General features: G+C 44.7%; 1 protein-coding gene and 1 non-coding gene across 2 annotated transcripts in view; one reads left to right on the plus strand and one right to left on the minus strand.

Annotated features, from left to right (window-relative positions):
* Positions 1 to 295: 295 nt before the first annotated feature.
* SMS (spermine synthase) overlaps positions 296 to 21005 on the plus strand; it is a 45048-nt gene continuing 24338 nt past the window's right edge. Inside the window, exons 1-2 of the mRNA XM_063083751.1 lie at positions 296 to 533; positions 20417 to 20537. Of these exons, the coding sequence (XP_062939821.1) occupies positions 485 to 533; positions 20417 to 20537 (170 nt within the window). The 5' untranslated portion in view covers positions 296 to 484. The remainder of the gene's footprint in view (positions 534 to 20416; positions 20538 to 21005) is intronic.
* Positions 16215 to 16289, minus strand: TRNAI-GAU (transfer RNA isoleucine (anticodon GAU)). Its single transcript has one exon. It is a non-coding gene; the product is annotated as a tRNA-Ile (tRNA).

Consider the following 21005-nt stretch of genomic DNA (forward strand, 5'->3'; position numbering starts at 1 on the left):
GGAAAAAGGCAGGCAGTACTTTCAGGCATTAGGGGTGGATTCTAGCATTTTATTTTCTTCACTTGGCCTTGGCTTGGGGGAGGTATACGGGGAAGTGTAAGGGGTGGGCCCCCCGGAAGTCGCGCTGCGCTGTTTAAACCTAAGGTGACCTAACGGATGGCGGGAGCGGCAGCCAAGCCTCGGCGCAGGGCGCGGCCATTGGTGACGCACGCTGGGGAGCGCGGCGCCCACGTTTCCACCATTAGCTAGGAGGCCTCACACCCGGCGCTCCAAGTTGGGGGCTGGAGGCGTCCCCGCGTCCTCCCTCCCGGAGGCGGGCTCGGCCCCGCCCCCGCGCCCCGGGTCGCTCCCGCGGCCCCGCCCCCTCCTACTACAGGCCTCCCCCGGCGCCGCTCACTCTCCGCCAGCCGCAGCCCGACGCGCCGCGCGGCTCCAGTCTCCCGCGGCCGCCTCCCCCAGGCATGGCACAGGGCTTCGCCTCACTATGGCAGCAGCACGGCACAGCACCCTCGACTTCATGCTCGGCGCCAAAGGTGAGGGCGCCGGCCGCCACCTGCCAGGCCCTGGCCGCCCCTTCGTCCGGAGGACTAGGGCCGGGCGGGGCGCTCGCTGCGGGCCGAACAATGCGGGGCCGCGTGCACCGGCGGCCGGGAGGAGGCCGCGCTCCTGCTCGTGCCGCGCTCCGTCCCGACCCCAGCACCGGGCCTGGAGGAGCCGCGCTGCCCTTCAGGCAGGGCCCGGCCCGCCCATCCGCGCCCCACGCGGGCTCGCCGCCCTCGCACCCCGGCCGGGAGGGAGCTCCCCTACGGGCTGCCCGGCGCGGGCGGACCCCTCCCAGCCCCCGTGGGGCGGCGGTGGAGGGACTGCGGCGGAGCGAGGCGCGACCCGCACGGCGGGCCCGGGTGGGGGCGTGCGCCTCGAGGGGCCGCCACGCGACCTTTTCCTGCTCTTGCAAGCGGGTGAATTTCCCTCCTGGGGGCGGGAGTTTCCCCTCGTGGGGAGCTTGGACTGGGGAAGCACCGCGGCGGCGCGGCGCTTGCAGAATTTTTAGCCGACTGCGTAGGAGACGGCTCCCCCGGAAAGGGACGGGGGGACGGGAAAAGGAAACGATTATTAGTATTGGGGGTGGGGAGGGATAAAGTCTGGGCGCGGGAATTACAAGTCCCGGAATAGGGGAGGTCCAGAAGGCAGAGCCGGCCAGAACAGAGAGGGCTGGGAAAGTGAGAACTGTGCGTGTGAACCTTGAAGGGGAGGGGTACTTTGCAGGCTGCTTTTCTCTGGGGCCCTCTAAGGAGGGGGGAAGAGCGGGAGGGCTAGGACTGTTCTTTCTTTTTCTGGTGGGTTTTAAACCTGTGACTGACTGCTTTAGGCTTGAATGCACTTCCCACTAGGAGTGTCTCGCCTGTACCTTGCTTTTTTTTCGATCTTTTTTCGAATTAAATGGAGCAACCTCTTCGATTACCATTTTTAACATTGACTTTCTCTTTCTGAACTTCTGAGTACTCACTTTGCATTTGCTCCCTCAAATTTAAAGGATCTCCGAAGGCACAAGATTTAATAAAGACTGAAGATTTGAGCAACACCTGGGTTTGAGTCCTGCTTCTCTTTATTGGCTCTGCCTACCACCTTGGATTTATCTTTCTCAGCCTCATTTTCCCTGTCAGAAAAAAAAAACAAACAAAAAAAACCTCACACCTCATCCGGCTTTTACTTTTAAGGGAGTAGCTGTGAAACACCGTAGCGTTGTTAAGCAGGGTCAGTGTATTTGGGTGGTGGGAAATGACTTGGAGAAAATAAAGCATTTTTAACTCCCACATTTCGTAGGTGAGCGTGGAGGGAAGGGAGATTGCTGGCGAGAATCTACAGGTAAAATGGTGCATTGGGTGGTGGACGTGGTGGCGTAGAAGATAGCTAAGGTTTTGTTGAGTAATTACCGTGCCAGCTTTAGGACCAAATGGTTAGTGAAGGTTCTGGCATACTCAACTTAGTGGTGAGGCTTGAGGGGAAATAGTGGGTGAATGGATCAAGGTCACCTAGCTCGCAAGAGGTGAGTCTTCGAACTGTCCCTGGTGTAAGCACCGTGGGTTTTGTTGTAGATTTTAAGGAGAATGACTTCAGCCTGGTGCCTGAAGATTCTGGCACTTCCCCTCAGTCCTTGTCCCCCTTCCTTAGACCTCCTTCAGCATTTTTTTTTTTTTTTTTTTTAAAGATGACCGGTAAGGGGATTTGAACTCTTGACTTGGTGTTGTCAGGACCACGCTCAGCCAGTGAGCGAACCGGCCATCTCTATGTAGGATCCGAACCCGTGGCCTTGGTGTTATGAGCACCGCACTCTCCCAAGTGAGCCACGGCCGGCCCTAGACCTCCTTCAGCTTAATTCAGGTGTTGCTTCCTGAAATGGTGGCTCACAAGGGGCTTCTGTCTTTTGTGAAAGTAGGGGGAAAAAACCTTCACTTAACTGTATGAAGAAAAAGCAAGAGAATTTTAACATTTAACGGCTGTCAAAGAACAAATCTATGACAAATATAAAGATCTCAATTGGCTTTATTGCAATTCTAGAATCGGGCAACAGGTTATTCCATAAAATAAGAGTAAGTGTTCCAGTGAGCCCAGCAGAGGAAGGTGATTTTATAGACAAAAAGGCTGAAGAAACAGAAACAAAGAACAAAAAGATTGGTCATTTCAAAGTTATTTTCCTTGTAAGGTAGGGACAGGAAGACGGAACAATAGAAAAATAACTGACTAGGTTAGTATCAGGTTACTCCAGGCTGTGTCTTTTGTATGAGAAAGCAGAGGGAAATTCGTTGTTATACCTATTGAAGATTAAAACTGGTCTGTTTGGGAAATTGGCTGTTAACTCTTTCTTCTTGACTTCTCCGAAGGTCAGACCACAACCTAAGTGACCAGTGGTGACTCCATTTTGGTTTTTAGTCTGGTTTGTTGGGTCCTCCTGCAGGAACTTAATCCAAAAGAATGGCCTCCGATAATTTTTATTTACCAGGGCTGACACTGGCTGGAGAGGGGGAGAGAACCATGGATGTGTAGTTTGGAAAGGAGGAGGAGGAGGAACGGCAGGTTGTGCAAAGTAAAATAAAAAAAGATTAAGGATAATGGTATGTGTGTGTAGAACAGAATAGACGGCTCTTTTGTAGCTGGTTGGGGGAAGGCTCTTAGGAGGGAAAGATCAAATATGAGCTGTTAATATTTTAATTCCCAGTCGGTTATTCTTAATCAAAGATGATAAAGCTTTGATGGCAAGGTGAAAAACATTCTAGAAAGTAAGTACGGTGATGTGTGTATGTATGTGTCTATCAGATATTGAATCTTTACAAAAGTGTTCTAGGGGTAAGAGAACTCTGATTCTTCTTATATCCCTCCATCATTTCACTTGGGGTGAAGCATGTGACCCTTGATGTCCCTATTCACATTTGAAAAATAAGGGGATCTAGCTAGACTGGTATCTTCTAAGTTCTTTTAGTTTCCAGTAAGGGGCACTTGGTGAGAAATCCACGTGTGAGGTCTCCAAAAACATTTATTTTAATTGATGATAATGAGTCAAAAGGCATTACTCTTGGCATGTGAGTATTGGATGTGACCCAAGGGTGAGTCAAATGCCTGTGGAGTCTGGATTCATGCTTCCCCCCCCCATTTGTCAGTACTCCTTCCTAATACTCCAGTTCCATGACGTGATTTTAGTGGAATTAAACTTGAACCACTTAGTTACGTTGTGATTCCAATATAACTTCATTACCAGTGCAAGCCGGCTAGTACCAAGCAGCCACCAGACCACCAGGAGCAATTGGAGGTTGGGCCTGATGGTGCCCGTTTGGTGTTCTGGCTGATGAGGTAACCAGGACAAATTTTATTTGCGCTAAAAAAAAAAAAAAAAAAAAAAAAATCTTATCCTTTGTTCATCTTGTAAGTGATGTTTTGGACTTTGAGGACTCTTGAGCCCAGAAAACATTTTGTGATTTCTCAACCTGAAACTCACAAGAATGAACTCTCCCATGTTTAGGTATCTCTAGGCTGATGGAGGATAGTGGTTTGTTCCTATTTCTATGTGCTAGGCGGGGTGCTGGGTCTCCAGAGCTGCGATGGCCTCTCCCAGCCCTGTTAGAGTAGATAGTCTCTAGCAGGCCATTTAGCCCCATAAAGGTCTAGCAATCCTCCTTTCTATGTTCATTTCTTTCCCTGGGCTGTGTGTATCTTTGAAGGTAGACCTCCAGTGTTTGTATCCTGAACATAGCTCCGGTACGTGTGTAGGTATTTGGTAAATCCTGATTAAATGGGCCAAATTTATGTTGCACTACAGGTGAGGTGCTGGTTCCCATCCACCTTTTTTTTTTTTTTTTTAAAAAAAAAAGATGACCGGTAAGGGGATCTTAACCCTTGACTTGGTGTTGTCAGCACCACGCTCAGCCAGTGAGCGAACCGGCCATCCGTATATGGGATCCGAACCCGGGGCCTTGGTGTTATCAACACTGCACTCTACCGAGTGAGCCACGGGCCGGCCCTTTTTTTTTTTTTTAAAGATGTCTGGTAAGGGGATCTCAACCCTTGGCTTGGTGTTGTCAACACCACGCTCAGCCAGTGAGCCAACCGGCCATCCCTATATAGGATCTGAACCCATGGCCTTGGTGTTATCAGCACCCTCCCGAGTGAGCCACTGGCCGGCCCTCCATCCACCTTTTAGAATTAGGATGGGTCCTGAGTTTGAAACACAGCTGATGCTTTTGGGTCTTGTCTTTTGGACAGTTGGTATATGGTTTGAGTAGGGAAAGAAAGTGACTTGTGTCACTCAATTCACAAATTAATTTCATAACAGAAATCTTGTTTAATAAATTAAGAAGGCTGCTTGGGAATTATAGACTTAGCAGAAAATGTTTGGGTTAGGGGTTCTTTTGTGCCTTTGAACCTCATGAGGGAATACTCTGCTATTAAAAAAAATACTGCCATTCACAGCAACATGGATGGACTTAGAGAAAGTTATATTAAGTGAAATAAGCCAGGTACAGAAAGAGAAATACTCCATGTTCTCACTTATTTGTGGGAGCTAATAAAAATAAATAAGTAAATATACAAACGAAGAGGGGGGAGTAAGACACAACAATCACAATTCCTTGAACTTGTTAAGACAAGTGAACAGATATGATGTTGATGGGGTGGGGAGAAGGAGGGAGGAAAAGGCAGAGTTGGTAAAGGGACATGAAAATCAACTGCATCGTATATTGATAAATTAAAATTTAAAATAAAATAAAAAATGAACCTCATCAGGGAAGCCTATGGAATAAGAATTGCAACCAGGGACATTTGCCTATAGTGCTAGCCTTGGGGGGAAACCTACTCCACCTAAAAGAAACATACAGTGTATGGAATTGGCAGTCCCAGTTCTCTCTCTCCAGCCTGGGGGTCTGAACCTGGGGTCTGTGGACTCCCAAGGGGGGCCAGTGTGTACAATTCAGGGGTTCTGTGGACTTGGATGGAAAAAAAAAATACATCATTATTTTCACTAACTGACACTTACAGTTTTCTTTAATTATGCTTGGAGTTCAAAAACCACACATTATCAACTACACCTGGCCATTGTCACTAATCACAGATTTTTCCTGTCTCTTTACAGCTGGAATATTGATTTTGCTCAGCTCTACTTCAAAGTTACCTATACAGGTAGCGTATGATAAAATTAGTTTGTACTTTATATTAAGAAGCCTCATCTAGTACTCACTGGATAGTTCCGTTTTAAATGCTGTGGAAGAGCTACTAGCTGTTTAAGAAATTGACGTAATCAAGGCATTAGGAGCGACCCCCACCCTAGTTAAGAAGGAAGGGAGAGGTACTTTTTCAAGTAATTTGAAGCCCTGCATGATACATTAAGGAGAGTGTTTTCCAGTTTAATAACTGGTAGACAATTTGTCTCATGTTTTTTTGAGGAGAGAAAGCCGTGTTTGTTTTTGCAGGGAGGAGTTAACATTTGGAATCTTCTCATCCCTTCAGCATATAATTAAATAGGCTGTATTTAAAATTGGCAGTTGCAGGCCTTAGCTGTCTTAGGTGATAAAGACTGAGGTGCTGTGGTCTCTAATAGCTTTGAAATGTTAGAGCTTCTAGTTTTGGACTTGGTGCTTGGAAGGTTAGGAATTATGGACTTTATAATTTGAATTGGGACCACCACAATTAACTAATCCTTACCTGCAAGGGTTTAGTATATAAAGTTACTGGATTGTGGGTTGGATGTCTGTTTAAAAATGTCTTCAATGAAGCTATTATTAAGTTTAGTTTTTGGAGTCATTGCATATCCCAGGTGTTTTAATCCACCATTTCACTGCAGCTGTAACCCAAGTCTGCTGGTGTGTGTTGTGGCTGCAACCACCATTTCTTGGTAGTTTAATTACAAGCCCAGTTCTTTCGAAAAGGCAAGAAACCTTCTCAATTTAATCTGCAAACCAAGTATGTAAACCATGCACAAATGCTCTGTTAAACTCTTAAAACCAGGCACTTTTCCAGACCCCAGGAAAAACAGCTCTGTGGCCATAAGGTGTGGTGGGCCTGTGTTTTATTAAATTTATCCTGTCATCTGTGTTCCGGAAGGAGCCACTGAGCTAATGGTGGTGCTGGTGATTGCTGTAGATTGAATGCCCACCTCCTCCCAAACTCATTGAAACTTAATCCCCACTGTAACTGTTGAGGTGGGAAATCCTATTATGGTAATTGAAAGGTGGGGCCTTGAAGAGGTGATTAGATTGATCATTCTTTTGGAAAGATAGATCTGGTTCTGGGGGCTTTAAAAGGAGAGCGTGTGAGAGTCTCTCTCGTTCTGCCTTTCTGCCATGTGAGACTCCTACATCATTGTTACCAAGGTCTTCACCAAATATGTTCCCTTGACTTTGGACTTCCCAGTCTCTGAAACTGTAAGCAATAAATTTTGTTTTCTTATAAATTACCCAGTTCCAGGTATTTTGTTATAAGCAACAGAAATGGACTAATACCGTGATCAAATGCATTTATGTGATAAGCCTCAAACTCAAAAGGAGCCTGGTAAGAGCCAATGGTATGTTCTACATTCCTGGGCTGACTTGACTATGTGGGTAGTTTAACATGCACCTTCATTTCTCCCTCTCCGTGCAGGCACTAATGATACCAAAATCCCACACACTGTGTGGTTGGGTGGGATGTCCAATAAAATGTTTGGAAGAGTGTCAAATGATACATATAATACTTAACACTAATTGCAATACTTAGGACCTAGTACTTTGAAATTGTGCCAGTGGATAAAGATGCTCAGTTATAAAGAGGTGTGAATTTAACGTACTGAAAGATAATGAAAGTTCTGGCAAGAGAAGAGGCAGAAAATAATGGGTTGGCCTGTGATTTGAAGGTTGGTCTACTTTATTTAAAGGGCCTCCCTAAGTTACTAAAGCAGAATTTTAAAAGGACACTTTGATTTTTAAGGTATCACGTGTCTGTTGCATAGCTCCATTTTTCCCAAATGAAAATTTCTCTGGTGAGAATTCTGAGCAATTTCTAGGACATTGTTATATTTAATACCAAATTATCTCTTCTGGAAGGACTACAGATCATGGGTTAAAACAAGAATGTGCCAGTGGGCATTCTGAATTTCTCTGCTGGCCTTAGAGCATGGAAGATATAGAATGTTTCTCAAACTTGGTTCAACAAAGAAGGCTTTTTCTCAGTATTTTCAGGATCAGTGCCTTGGCTCATGCTTTGGAAAACAGTAGTGGTATAGATTTTGTAAATGGTTTAACATTGAATCTCTGAACTGTATAATACTGTGGCTAAGTGGCCCAGTAGGTTCTGGGGTTTCGAGGATGAGGGTCATGGGCCTGTCTGTCCAAGTGTTTGATGTTCTTAAGTGGGGTTTGTCTAGTCTGGAGCACGTGGTCTGGTGCTGGAGAGGAAAGAGCTTACCATGAACTTAGAAAACTGTGATAGGACTTGATTTACAAAGCATTATGTGAATATTATATTGTCACTGGAGTTACTGTGATTTACTTTTTTTCTTTGAATAAATATCTGGCTTTACTTGAAGAGGCTGCAGAAACTGTTCAAGTAGTTATTTATACATTTGTCTTTTTACATAAATTTTTTAAAAGTTATTTGCTCATTTTAGACTACAGGGTGTAGGGAAATACAAAGAAAAGGGGAACCCAACTGTGTAATCCTATCATATATAAGTAAGGAAGGCAACACAGTGTCATGATTAAAAGCACTGGATTTTGGAGCCTAACTTGCTTGGGTTTGAATCCTGGCTCCACCGCTTACTAGCTGTGTGACCTTAGTTAGGCTTAACCTCTCTGTGCCTTAGTCAGCTGGATATACTTTGATTACTATGTCCCATAGCAGCAGTGAGAGCAGACATCTTTGCCTTTGTTCCTGACCTTAGGGGGAAAGCAGTTCAGTATTTTACCATTGAGTGTTGCGCTAGCTGTAGGTTTTTTGTAGATGCTCTTTATCAAGTTGAGGAAGCTCTATTTTCATTTTTCTGTGCATTTTAATCTTGAATGGGTGTTGAATGTCATCAGATACTTTTTATGTATCAGTCAATATGATCATGTGATTTTTTTTTTCTTTTTTAGCCTATTAATATGGTAGATCACATTGATTTTTGAATATTGAACCAGTCTTGCATACCTGGAATAAATCCCACTTGGTCATGGTATATAATTTTTCTATATTGCTGAATCCTATTTGCTAAAGATTTTGTTAAGACTTTGTTAAGCATTTTTGGGTTTATATTCATGAGGGTTATGGCTCTGTAGGTTTCTTTCTTTGGACTGTTTTTGTCTGGTTTTGATATTAGGATAATACTGGCTTCATAAAATTGGGAGGCCTTCTCTCCTCTTCTATTTCCTTGAAGAGATTGTGTAGAATTGGTGTTAATTGTTCTTTAAATGTTTAGTAGAATTCTCCGGTGAAAACATCTGGACCTCAAGGATTCTTTTTTTGAAGTTTTTAAATTATAAATTAAATTCCCTTAATAGTTATAGGGCATTCAGGTTATGTATTTCCTCTTGAGTGAATTGTGGTAGTTTGTGTTTTTAGAAGAATTGGCCCATTTCATTATTAAGTTGTTAAATTTGCATGTGTAGAGTTGTTTGAAGTATTCCCTTATTATCTTTTTGGTGCCTGCAGGGTCTGTAGTGATATCCCGTTACTCCTAATATTGGAGCTGTCTCTTCTCTATGTCAGTCTTGCTAGAGTTTGTCAATTCTATTGATATTTTCTTTTTTTTTTGTCGTTTTTTCGTGACCAGCACTCAGCCAGTGAGTGCACTGGTCATTCTTATATAGGATCCGAACCCGCGGCGGGAGCGTCGCCGTGCTCCCAGCGCAGCACTCTACCGAGTGCGCCACGGGCTCGGCCCTCTATTGATATTTTCAAAGAAATAGCCTTTTGCTGCATTGATTTCCTCCCCCCTATAGTTTCTGTTTTCAATTTCATTGATTTCTGCTGTTGTCCGTTCCTTCTGTTTGTTTTGGGTTTATTTTTCCCTTTTTCTAGGTTCTTGAAGTGGGAGCATAGATTGGTGATTTGAGACTTTAAAATGGAGACTGGTACTCTTAAGTATTCTCATTTTCTAGTGTGGGGTTGTTTCCACTAGTTGCTAATGTTATCTCCACGTATTCCTTAAAAAGCAGGGGTCCTAGTTATATAGGGTATGAGCTGCTATTTTTTTCATCATTTGATAAGTTGCTAACTTGAATGTAGGAAATACTCCTCAGAATATTCTAGTCTCAAATTCAAAGAACGTCACTTCAGGAAATTTAGGTTGTAGAATTACAGCTGGGTGTCCATGTTGGTTGGGTATTTAGAGCTGGAAAGACCTTAGACCAGGTGTCAGCAAAGTAAAGCCCTTGGTTGGGCCAAATCCTGCTTATCTGGCCTATTTTTATATGACTCTGCAGCTAAACATGGTTTTTGGATTTTTGGAGTTGTAAGACATTCACAAAGAAGAATATGTGACCAAGACCTGATTTGGCTTGCAAAGCCTGAACACTTTACTATGTGGCCCTTTACAGAAGAAGTATGCCCACCCCTTCATTTAGACTGTCTAAATCCAATGTTGTTGGTTGGTTGCTTGCTTGCTCGCTTCAGAGCCATCTGAAAAAACTTTGAAGTCCAGATTTCCAGGCCCCACACGTGGCTTTTTTCTCATCTGGAATCCATCATAGCACATGGCCCTCTCTGTGTTCAGGTACTTTTGTCTTGTGTCCTTTGTCTTTCATCTTTATGCTGTTCTCCAGTTGCACTTTTCTAAGCACCTCCTCAGTGCTGAGTAATCTCCTTTGAGGCCTGTTCTGAAGGGGGCCCACCTGACTGTGGACTTTGCTGATAGTGCTCTGACAAAGCCGGAGGGAGGGAAGGCCAAGGGGCCTCTTCAGGGACCGCTCTGACATAAATGCAATTTCTGACATCACAAAGTTCACAAAGACCAAACTGTTTTATCTTTGGAAATACTATTTCATTGTTGATTCACAGCCTGGCATAGACGCTCAGACAGAAAACCTTGAATTGTTCATAGAAACATAAGTGGTAATAGGTGTGACATATAAGGGATTCTGCCCACTTTAAAGTTAGTGAGAAGAAGAAAAAAAAAAAAAGTTAGAAGAAGGCTGGATGTTCATGATGTTGGTTAAGTTCTCCGAAAGCATAGTTCATACTTCCTGGATAATAAAAGTGGCAATCCCAGTTTTTACTTTGGGAAAAATCTTGTTCCTCTTCTCGACGGAGCTGAAGGAAACCATTACCGTCCACCCTTGGGCCCACCTAGAACCTCTGTTTTCAAACTGCTTCTCTGTGCGATGAGGGGGTGAGGGTAGGTGGTGGCTGGGGACCCTCTCCATACCTCAAGGGGACTGTGGATACCAATTTTGAGCTAAAGGTAAGGAAGGGCTGGTCATTTTACCTTGTCCAGAAGCCTCCTAGCCTCTAACCTCAAACACTGCAAGTCTCCTCTTGACACCTTCTTCCTTGTCCTCTTTATGATGCTGCTGTGCCTGGCATCACTTCTTTAATTACTTCCTGTTGGGTTGTAGCGGAGCCCCCTTGAAGAGGCTTCTTTGTGGGTCCTGATCTCTTTTCCTAGTCCTCTGCCTTGGTTCTTTTCCACAGCTCTGGGCCTGAGTTTACTCCTTCCTCTTCTCCGAAAACGCGGTCCTTAAGCTTATGGGGCCCATACCACGTGGTAGGCCACCTTATGTTGCTTGAATGATTCCTCCTGAGAGAGGTCAGGTGGCCTGGTGGTTCAGTGTCTCATAGCTGCAAATTACCTGTACTACCTTCCCTTCAGTGAAGGCAGGCTTTAGCATAATGTCCCCATCTGTGCCTTATTTTCTAAATATTATTTAGACTCCTCTTTGCGTGAAGGCAGAAGGGTGGGGAAAGGAGAGTTTCAGTCACTCTTGACAGCCCTAGCAAGGTGTTGCCTTCCCTGGGAGGTAGCAAGGAGGAATCAGGCCTGGGGTCTGTCTCTAATTTTCAGACTCTGCTAGTCTTGTGGGGAAAAGGGCTTACTAGGAAGGAGAGGGTACAGTGTTGGATTAGTGCTCAGTTTCTGAACCAAAGAGGGGTTAGGAGTGTATGTCATAAATTATATTTTTTATAAGCCCTACTTTAATTTCCTAAGGAGATTGGCTCATGAAGGACCTAGGTTGGCATTATTTTAAAGGAGAGCGACGGACTCCTGCCTACTTTCCACTAGGTCTTAGGGGAGGGTGACAGGAGTCTGGCCCTACGTGTCTATGGGAAATGTCCCTTTAACTGCTCGCCCTTGCAGTGGGAACTGGTAAGCAGGGCAGTTAAATAATTAACAACACATTTACATCATGCTATAACTCAGTGTATTGTGTGTTTTAAGAAACGGTTATTGTGGCTGGTACTCTATAAACATTCCCATATGGCTTTCCTTAATGCATGTTTGCATGAAAAGAGCTTGAGTGTTATTTCTGTATTGGCGTTGTATCCAACTGTATTGCTGTTAATCCAACTTCGGTAGGTCTTTTTTTTTTTTTTTCCCCTTGCCCTCTGTATTTTTTCCTGTAATTTTTCCTGGTTTGGTTGCTCTTCTGCGAACATCAGAAACTGCTCTGAAAATAAGCCCTCCCAGTTGTTTACGCCATTGTCCCTTTCTGTATTTTGCAGCCTTAGCTGCTGTGATTGAGCCTAGGTGCTTCAGTGGCAGAAAAGCAGTGAGGGAGCCAGGTACTTCCAGTGTCTGGGACAGTGCTTGCACACAGCAGCCGCTTGAACGCTTGCCATTCTGTGATGGCTGGGAGCGGGTAGTGAAGACCACCCCTTGCAGCCCCTTTACCTGGTGTGTGTTGCATCTGAGCCTATGCCTGGCGCATGCCTTGTGGTAGAGGGAGGAGGGGAGAAAGGACTTCTGGGACTTTTTTTTCTGTTGCCTTGGTTACCTCAGAGTAAGTGGGAATTTGAAGGCTCAGCTTGTTTGGGTTTTTTTGGGGACGGCTTTATTGAGATATGATTCACATGCCATACAGTTCCCCTATTTAACGTGTACAATTCAGTGGTTTTCAGTATATTCAGGAGTTGTAATAGCATCACTGCAATCAATTTTAGAACATTTTAATCACCTTAAAAAGAAATCCTGTACCCCTTAACCATCACCCCATTCCTCCTAGCCCCCCTCTCTGCTAGCCCCCCTCCCCCCTATTTCTCCCACCCTGGCAACTGCTAGTCTGCCCTCCTCTCTGGATTTGCCTTTTCTGGCTAAATCTTACAAAATATGTGGTGTTTTGTGACTGGTTTCTTTTACTTAGCATCATGTTTTCAATGTCCGTCCATGTTGTGTGTAGCATGTATCAGTACTTCTTTCCTTTTATAGGTGAATAACAGTTTGTGGTATGGATATACCACATTCTGCTTATCCATTTATAACTTCAATGGACATTTGGGTTGTTTCTACTTTTTGGCTATTATGAGTCATGGTGCTCTTAACATTTGTTGCTTGGGTTTTGTGTGATGAGATTAGTTGTTGTGCAGCTGTTGTAAAAAAGTCTGGACATGGGAATATAAAACCAAGCCGTAGAAGTAAAGCATGCCAAGGAACCGCCTGTGCTTGACCTTCACTCACTTTAATCCCTGGACATTCATTCGACTTCTGAGTGTCTGAGAGGTCTCCTTGGTCAGACCCTTTTTTAAAATTAAAAGTTAAAACATTTTAGTATAATTGAAAATTTTCTTATTGTGAAATATGAAGGCTTTTTCTGTAAGTCCCCTGATTTCGATAATCTGGACTTGCCTGTCAATCTTCATGTTTTTGGTTGAACCTAGCATATTCTGAGTGAGATCAAAAGATGTTCTCGAGCACTGACTTGGGTGAGAGGGAGTCCTGAGGGGCGCTTATGCTTATGCTGTTTTATTACTCTTTTCAGAAGAATTATGCCGGTGGTGTTGGTAACTTGAGGTATAATTTGTATAGAGAAAATTTTAGTGTACAGTTCTCTGAGTTTTGATCAATGCATACAGTCATGTTACCACTACCACTATCAAGATTAGAAAATCTGAGTAGGTTTTTAAAGCAGCTATCAGAATACCTTCAAACTGGATTGGAGTCCAGTCTCTTTCTTCCTCTTGCAGGTTTAGGGGTCCATCAAGAAAAAAACAGAAACCTGGTTTACGCATGAAGGGAAAGCATGCACAACCTGAGCCTGCCTCTTAGGTTCTCTGACATCAGAGTCTGGCATTTTGGGGAAAGGACGCCTGTGTTTATGCTTCCCCCTGCAGAGAGCTGCAAACCCGATCTGTTGCCAGCTAGCTTCTGGGCCATATTCCCGTGGAGAGAGTACAGACCCCTGAAAAAGGGGGTGAAGGTGTGGACCTGACCATGGGTGGGCCCTTGCACCTGGGTGGTAAGTGGTTCATCTTTGGGCCTCATCACTTCCTCATCCCCACCCCTTGTCTCTTAGACAGCTTGAGCCCTTGTGGGTGAGAGATCTAGGAGGCAAAGCATTGTGGGGTAGGGGCTTGGTGGGGAGGCATAGAATTTCTAGCCTTCATAATGAAAACCAAACTTGCAAGAATAGAATTTCATCTCCTAATTTCATAAGCCAGGTGCTACTGAAAGGAATGCAAAGGCACATCTTCTGTTCCAACCCCCTCGTTTTGCAGAGACGCTAAGGCTCCGGCCCGTGGCAGGGCGGGCTGAGCTTGGCTGGTGGTCTGATGGCTCTGCACGGGGGGAGGGTGTCAGTACACAAGACCCTCAGGATTGTGTAGCTTTCAGAAAGCTGGCACACCAGCCAGTGTTCCCGTGGCCTGAGTTTTCTTAGCTGAAGTTTTTGAAGTTGTAAAAAACTTAAAGCCCCAAGGCCAGGTCACAAGTGGAGTTAGCTGAGTTTTTTTTTTCTTCTCTCCCCCTACCCCAGACTGTGAGCATTGCTTATTTCCTAGGGCAGCCTCTAATGGGATTCATCTTAAGGAATATTTTAGCTACTTAAAGCTGAAGAAGGACCAAGAATATACCCGAAGTATGCTTTTTCCTGCCTTTTTGCCAGGGTGTGTGGTGTCTTGTGTTTTTATTCAGCATGATTCCCTGGACTCCCTGGGCTAGTAAGGTTGGGTTGGTACAGCTAATCTTCTTATGCACACAGGGCTGCCCACCCTACGAATCAGTCATCAAAAAGCAGTACAAGCCCACAAGGGATGGGAGGAACTAACATTTGTTCTGGATTCCATTATAGGAACTCTCTAAAGTAGTGTCTCCAGGTTATGGTTGAAGAAGTTAGCTATGGGGCCGGCCCCGTGGCTCACTCAGGAGAGTGTGGCGCTAGTAGCGCCGAGGCCGCGGGTTCGGATCCTATATAGGGGTGGCCGGTGCGCTCACAGGCTGAGCGTGGTGTGGACAACACCATGCCAAGGGTTGCAATCCCCTTACCGGTCCAAAAAAAAAAAAAAAAAAGTTAGCTCTGTATGTGAGAAGTGTCCTGGCCAGTGCGTTTGGGTCGGGTAGAGAGGCTGTGGGGGGAGATTTGTGGGGAAAGCTTGGGGGAGGAGAACTATCACGGGGGATCTTAAGTGGCTGGTGTTATAACCATCAATAGGAGTAGGGAAGTCATGGGCCTGGTTTTGACATCAGACTTGTGATTGGAACTGTGCTGGGAGCAGTTGCTTGGGAGGTGGTAGGTTCCAGCTAGATACACAGATCTGGGCTTCGGCCATCTGGAGCTGATGCTCATGGTCAGAGGAATGAGGTTCTCCAAGAGAGGTCTCTAAATGGATCTCTGGGAGAAAATGAGGCAGGGAGATGAAACTTAGGCCTTGATTGTTTTTTTTTTTTCCCTTCCTGTCTTCCCTTCCCTTCTTTTGGTAGTGATGTATTTAATTTGTACCGGTTGATTCATTTTAATTTATTGTTGAACAAACACAAAGCAGGCAGTGGTCTGGAAACAGGGACATTGTGTTGTTCAGTGGACAAAGGACACATTTTGCCCTGGGAGAGGTCACTGTGTTTGAGCACTTTGGAAGGTTCCGAGTGATACACTAGTTACTATATGACATCTTGCCTGGCCATTGAAGTGAATTTTCTAAGACCTGCCAAACAACATTTTGTTGGCCTAGTTTGGATTACCATATCTATTTGAAAGCAGTGTGGTTATATCTCTTTTAGCCTTGGGATTTACACTTTCAATTTTTCTTCTGATTTGTAGGCGTTTATGACATTGCTATCCTTTGTTCCCAAATTTGGCTGTGCTCTGACCCCAGGCTCATTTTCACCCATGTGAAATGTAGAGCATCTAGTAGTTCGCAAGGGATTGTATTGCCCCTCATCCACCCTTGGGGCAGTTGGGGTGTGGAGTCTTTTTCTGACAATGGGGTGGGGGCATTACTGACATTTGGCGAACATGGCTGGGTTGCCAAAGTCCTGTGAGAGACAGGATAGTCCTTCACACCACATTATCAACCCTGCCCCAGTGTTAAGGAACACCAATAGAACAAGTCTGATTTGCTTGGTCATTTTATGAGTTCTTTACTAGACGGGCATGAAAGCTGAAATGTGAAATAATTGCAAAGCATTTTCTGGGGCATGTCATTGATTACCTGTGGCTTCAGTTAGTAAAGAGTTTGGACTTTTTTCACACCTTCTGTTCACTGAACATTTTCTATAACTTTTTGGTGACTTTGGTGTAATTAGTATGGAGATGGTAGGGGGTTTCTTTTTTCTTTTTTTTGGCAGCTGGCCAGTGCAGGGAATTGAACCCTGGACCTTGGTGTTATCAGCCCCATGCTCTAACCAACTGAGCTAACCGGCCAGCCCTCTTTTTCTTTTTTGTATTGGGTGTTAGCAGTTCTCAACATTGGAATTTCCCAGGGAGCTTTTAAAAATACTGATGCCTGGGTCCCACTCCCAGATTTTTATTTAATTGGTCTAACGTGTGGCATCAGAATTTTTAAAAACTCCCTAGGTGATTATAGTGTGCAGCTACGATTGAAAACCACTGATCTAGATGTTCTAGAAACTCTGCGAGGTATAGTAATACAGATGATGAATTCAGCCACATGAAATAATTTTTCATTTGCCCACAGAACATTTATTGAGCACCTAAGATCAAGATGACTTAGCAAGCCACCTCTTTCATCCTAGTGGAGCTCATAGATTTGACTTTCAGTTTTCACTTTAAAACCCTGGTTCTGGAAAAGAGATACTGGGAAGTTTTCAGCTCTAGATCCTCTTTCTGAATTCTTTCCCAAGGGCTGGGAGCAACATGGGTAATGGAGGAGGCCCCAGATCAGGAGGAAGATGAGTATGAAGTGAGATGGACACGTGGGCAAAACGGCATGGTCCCCATAATGCCCTGCAGACATCTTCCTGGCAGGGCCCACTTAGATGCCCACAGGGACCAGGCAGCCACACAAACGGACTTGGGCGTGTGGGGGAGTGAACACTTGACTGCCAGAAATACGTTCTGATTTGGCCTAGTTTTACTGAACCGTGAAGGCGGGGGGAGTAAGCCCGTAGTGTAGAAACAAGTTAGCTGTTCAAATTGGATTTTTTTTTGTAATTTTTTTTCTTCAGTTTGAAACATGGTTGAAGGGCTTCCTTTATCCCACAGGGTGCCTTTCTGCTCATTGTGCCAGTTGGGGGGGCGGGGGGCAGCTGCCATGCTGGGCTTGGCTAGTGGTCAAGGCCTTTGCCTGGGTTGGACAAAGGCACTCCCTCTCCCTGGCTCAAGGGAATGTAGTTTGCCCCAGGGCACAGCCGCAGCCCCCGCCCCCCCAGGGACTTCACGGCACAGCCTGGTCAGTCACTCATATCATGGCCCCTCCTGGATTATCCCTTCACCAGTATGAGGGATTTGTGTTCTGTTTTGTAATGTGCCAACAGAACCCAGTCTTGAGGCCGTTTACCAGGAGTGATGATTTGTTTTATATACTTTCAAGACAGAAAACATCTGTTCTAGCCAAGGAGGGATTGCATAATTACATAGTGGTTTTCATATTCAGGGTAAATTCTGCCAGGTTGGGCTGACCCACCATGCTTCGGTGGCAAACACAAACCCAACACGGATAGTTCATTTTTATCAAGTTTGAAATCAGAACTTTTTTTTAGGGAGGTGGAATTCAGTCTAAAACGCTACAGTTCTAGGGATATAATTCAGACCTTTCCTTTTAATTTCCTGAAACCAATTTGAGAATAGCAAAGCAAGCTAGATTATTTTCTGCCAAATGAGTTTCCCAAAGGTGCAGTTTTGCTAGGAGTAAGTGAGAATTTCATGACTGATTGGGCTGCTGCTCATGTTTGTAGGTGCTTGTGTTGTAGTCTCTCCCTGATGTGGGGCTTTTTCCTGGAAGTGGCCTCAGTTCGTTCATTTTGGCCATGCACAGAGCTTGACCACCCCTTGCTATCTGGCCCTACCCAGGTCCCCTCCTCTCCCCACGGGTTTCGGGTTTCAGCTCCGTCCTCGCTTTGAGGGGAGGAAACCCCTTCCTTGGGGGGTGAACACCCGTTGGTGACTTTCAGAGGGAGGGGGAGTCCCTTTGCTTTCTCTCTCCTTTCTCTCTACACAAATGCTGGTACCACAGAGGTGTCAGAGTCATGGCCCATTTATTTCCACCTCCTCCCAGTTTGGGGTACACTCTGTCATCTAGTTCTAAATGTGTCTGTGAGTTTTGGTTGCACTATCTTAATTGCTCTGTCTGTATTTGGCTGTTCAGAAGATTGAAAAATTACGGTTTTACTGCCGTGTTTACTACTCCATTCACTGTTCAGCGAAATTGAAAATACATTGGATTTCTGGTGGGTGTATCAGTTTGCTAAAGCTGCTGTAACCAAGTACTACAGATTGGAGGCTTAAAACAGCAGATTGAGTCTCTTACAGTTCTGGAGGCCAGAAGTCTGAGATCAAGGTGTGGCAGGGCCACACTTTCTTCTTCCAGCTTCTGCTGTTTGGATGCATCGCCCCAGTCTCTGCCTCTGTCTTTGTAGCACCTGCTCCTTTTTTTTTTTTTTTTTTTTTTCCCCTGTGTCTTCTCCTCTTCTGTCTCTAATAAGGACACTTGTGATTAGATTTAGGGCCCACCTGGATAATCCAGGTGCTCTCATCTCAAGATCTTAACTTAATTACAGCTGCAAAGACCCATTTCCGAATAACGAATAACGTTACATTCCTAGGTTCTGGAGGTTAGAATATAGACATATCTTTTTGGGGACCATCATTCCATCCACTATAGTGGAAGAGATGAAATCTGATTTTTAAATGGCAGCTAGTTCATGCTTTTAAAAAGCCTTTGCAGGCCAGAATAAGACATATCTACTGTTAAATTTGGCCTCTGAACCTCCCATTTTGGCCTTCATTCTTTCTGTGTACTAAGAAGGTCTTGGGAACACAGTTCCAAAAGTCACTGAAGTAGACTCTTTATGCATAGCGGAAAAAAAAAAAGAAAAAAATCCAGTTCCAGTTTTCACGCTGCTTAGTTTGTGGCAGGAATTCTTTTTTTTTTTGTTTTTTTTTTTAAATTTTTTTAAATTTTATTTTGTCGATATACATTGTGGCTGATTATTGCTCCCCATCACCAAAACCTCCCTCCCTTCTCCCTCCCCCCCTCCCACCCAACAATGTCCTTTCTGTTTGCTTGTCGTATCAACTTCAAATAATTGTGGTTGTTATATCTTCTTCCCCCCCCGTTTTTGTGTGTGTGTGTTTGTGTGTGTGTGTGTGTGTGTGTGTGTGTGTGTGTGTGAGTGTGTGAATTTATATATTAATTTTTAGCTCCCACCAATAAGTGAGAACATGTGGTATTTCTCTTTCTGTGCCTGACTTGTTTCACTTAATATAATTCTCTCAAGGTCCATCCATGTTGTTGCAAATGGCAGTATTTCATTTGTTTTTATAGCTGAGTAGTATTCCATTGTGTAGATGTACCACATTTTCCGTATCCACTCATCTGATGATGGGCATTTGGGCTGGTTCCTGTGGCAGGAATTCTAATGTACTTTTTCTGGGAAACCACACTGCAGTCAGCTGTGAATCTTTTTTTTCTCTTGCCTTTGTACAGGTCATAGGCATGCTTCGTTTTGATGCTTTCCAGGCTATGTTGTTTTTTTCTTCTTGTAGAGCCAGCCTGCAGAGGGTTCGTGGGACAGTAAAGAGTAATTCCTCTGGTCACATCTTGGTTCTTCATTTTACCTTTATCCGGTAATGCCTGCTTTGCAGATATAACTAGGGAAGAAAAACTGCATTTTGCTTTTCTTCTAAGTATTGCAATGTTAGATGTTCTTGAAGACAAGTAGACCAGCAGAAGTTAATGCATTTTCTGTAACCTTGACCTTAGTCCTACCTGGCAACATTGAGCTCCACTTTGGGGTGGGGAGCAGGGTGCAGGATTGGCTTCTGGACTGGGGTGGGGGGTCCGGGGGGACCACAACCCAGCAAGTGATTCATATGGAATTGTTCATTTTCTACCATTTTGAACCATTGCTGAGTAACGCCATGTAATTTATCTTTTTTCCCCCCAATTATAAAAGCAGTACATCCTTTTTGTAAAACACCTGGAAAATCAAGTTTTTAGGTCATTTATAATACCCATCAACAGTGGATGGGCATCTCCTTTCTAGTACTGTGTATTCTCATTAGTTTATTTAACCTAAAGTAGAATTGGTTAGGCTGAATATTTTGTTCTGCTATCTCTAGTTAGGCCGAATGTCTGTCTCTTTGCCCTTGGCACAGTTATTTGTGGTCAGGCTTTTGTGTGTAACCTGATGTGTGAAGCCTTCTCTTGCAGGGTGAAGAATGGTTATAGCTCATGACAAAAGGGGATAAGTGATGCTGGCAACCATTGTACAGATTTTCTCATAAGGTTCAGTTGTCAAACTGCCTCATTGGCTTTCCTTCCAAAAATTTCTTCCTCACCACCTTGCTTTCTCTTCCTTGTTCTCCAGCTGACGGTGAGACCATTCTGAAAGGCCTCCAGTCCATCTTCCAGGAGCAGGGGATGGCAGAGTCGGTGCACACCTGGCAGGAACATGGCTACTTAGCAACCTACACAAACAAAAATGGCAGGTGAGGTGGCCTCAGTGCTCTTCTTCAGATCCGGGCTCTTAAGGAAGAGCAGTGTGCCTGTGGGATGTGTTCAAGTATTTTTTTCTCCTTTGACATCTTTTAGGAGGTGGCTCGAATTCATTGCTTCTCAGCACCAGTTGCACATTAGAATCTCCTGGGAGAGCTTTCACAAAATAGCCATGCCTGGGCATTCTCCTCAGATACTGAGGCTACTGGGCATGGACATTGCATTTCTCTAAAGTCCCAGTGATTCCTCTGTGTGGCCAGTGTCTGGCAGCTTAAGCAGTGGCAGGCAGTGATTTGGAGTTGATCAAGATGCAGATTCCAGGGCCCTTACTTCAAGAATTTGATGCAGTAGGGCTGGAGCAGGGCCTGGGTCCTATTTCCAACAAGCTTCCCGCCAGTGCTGATGCTGCTGGTCTGCTGGTCATGCTCTGAGTAGCACTGTTAGGAGTGACTGTCAGTTAG

This window comes from Cynocephalus volans, chromosome X (assembly GCF_027409185.1).
Source record: "Cynocephalus volans isolate mCynVol1 chromosome X, mCynVol1.pri, whole genome shotgun sequence".
In the NCBI taxonomy this organism is placed as follows: Eukaryota; Metazoa; Chordata; class Mammalia; order Dermoptera; family Cynocephalidae; genus Cynocephalus; species Cynocephalus volans.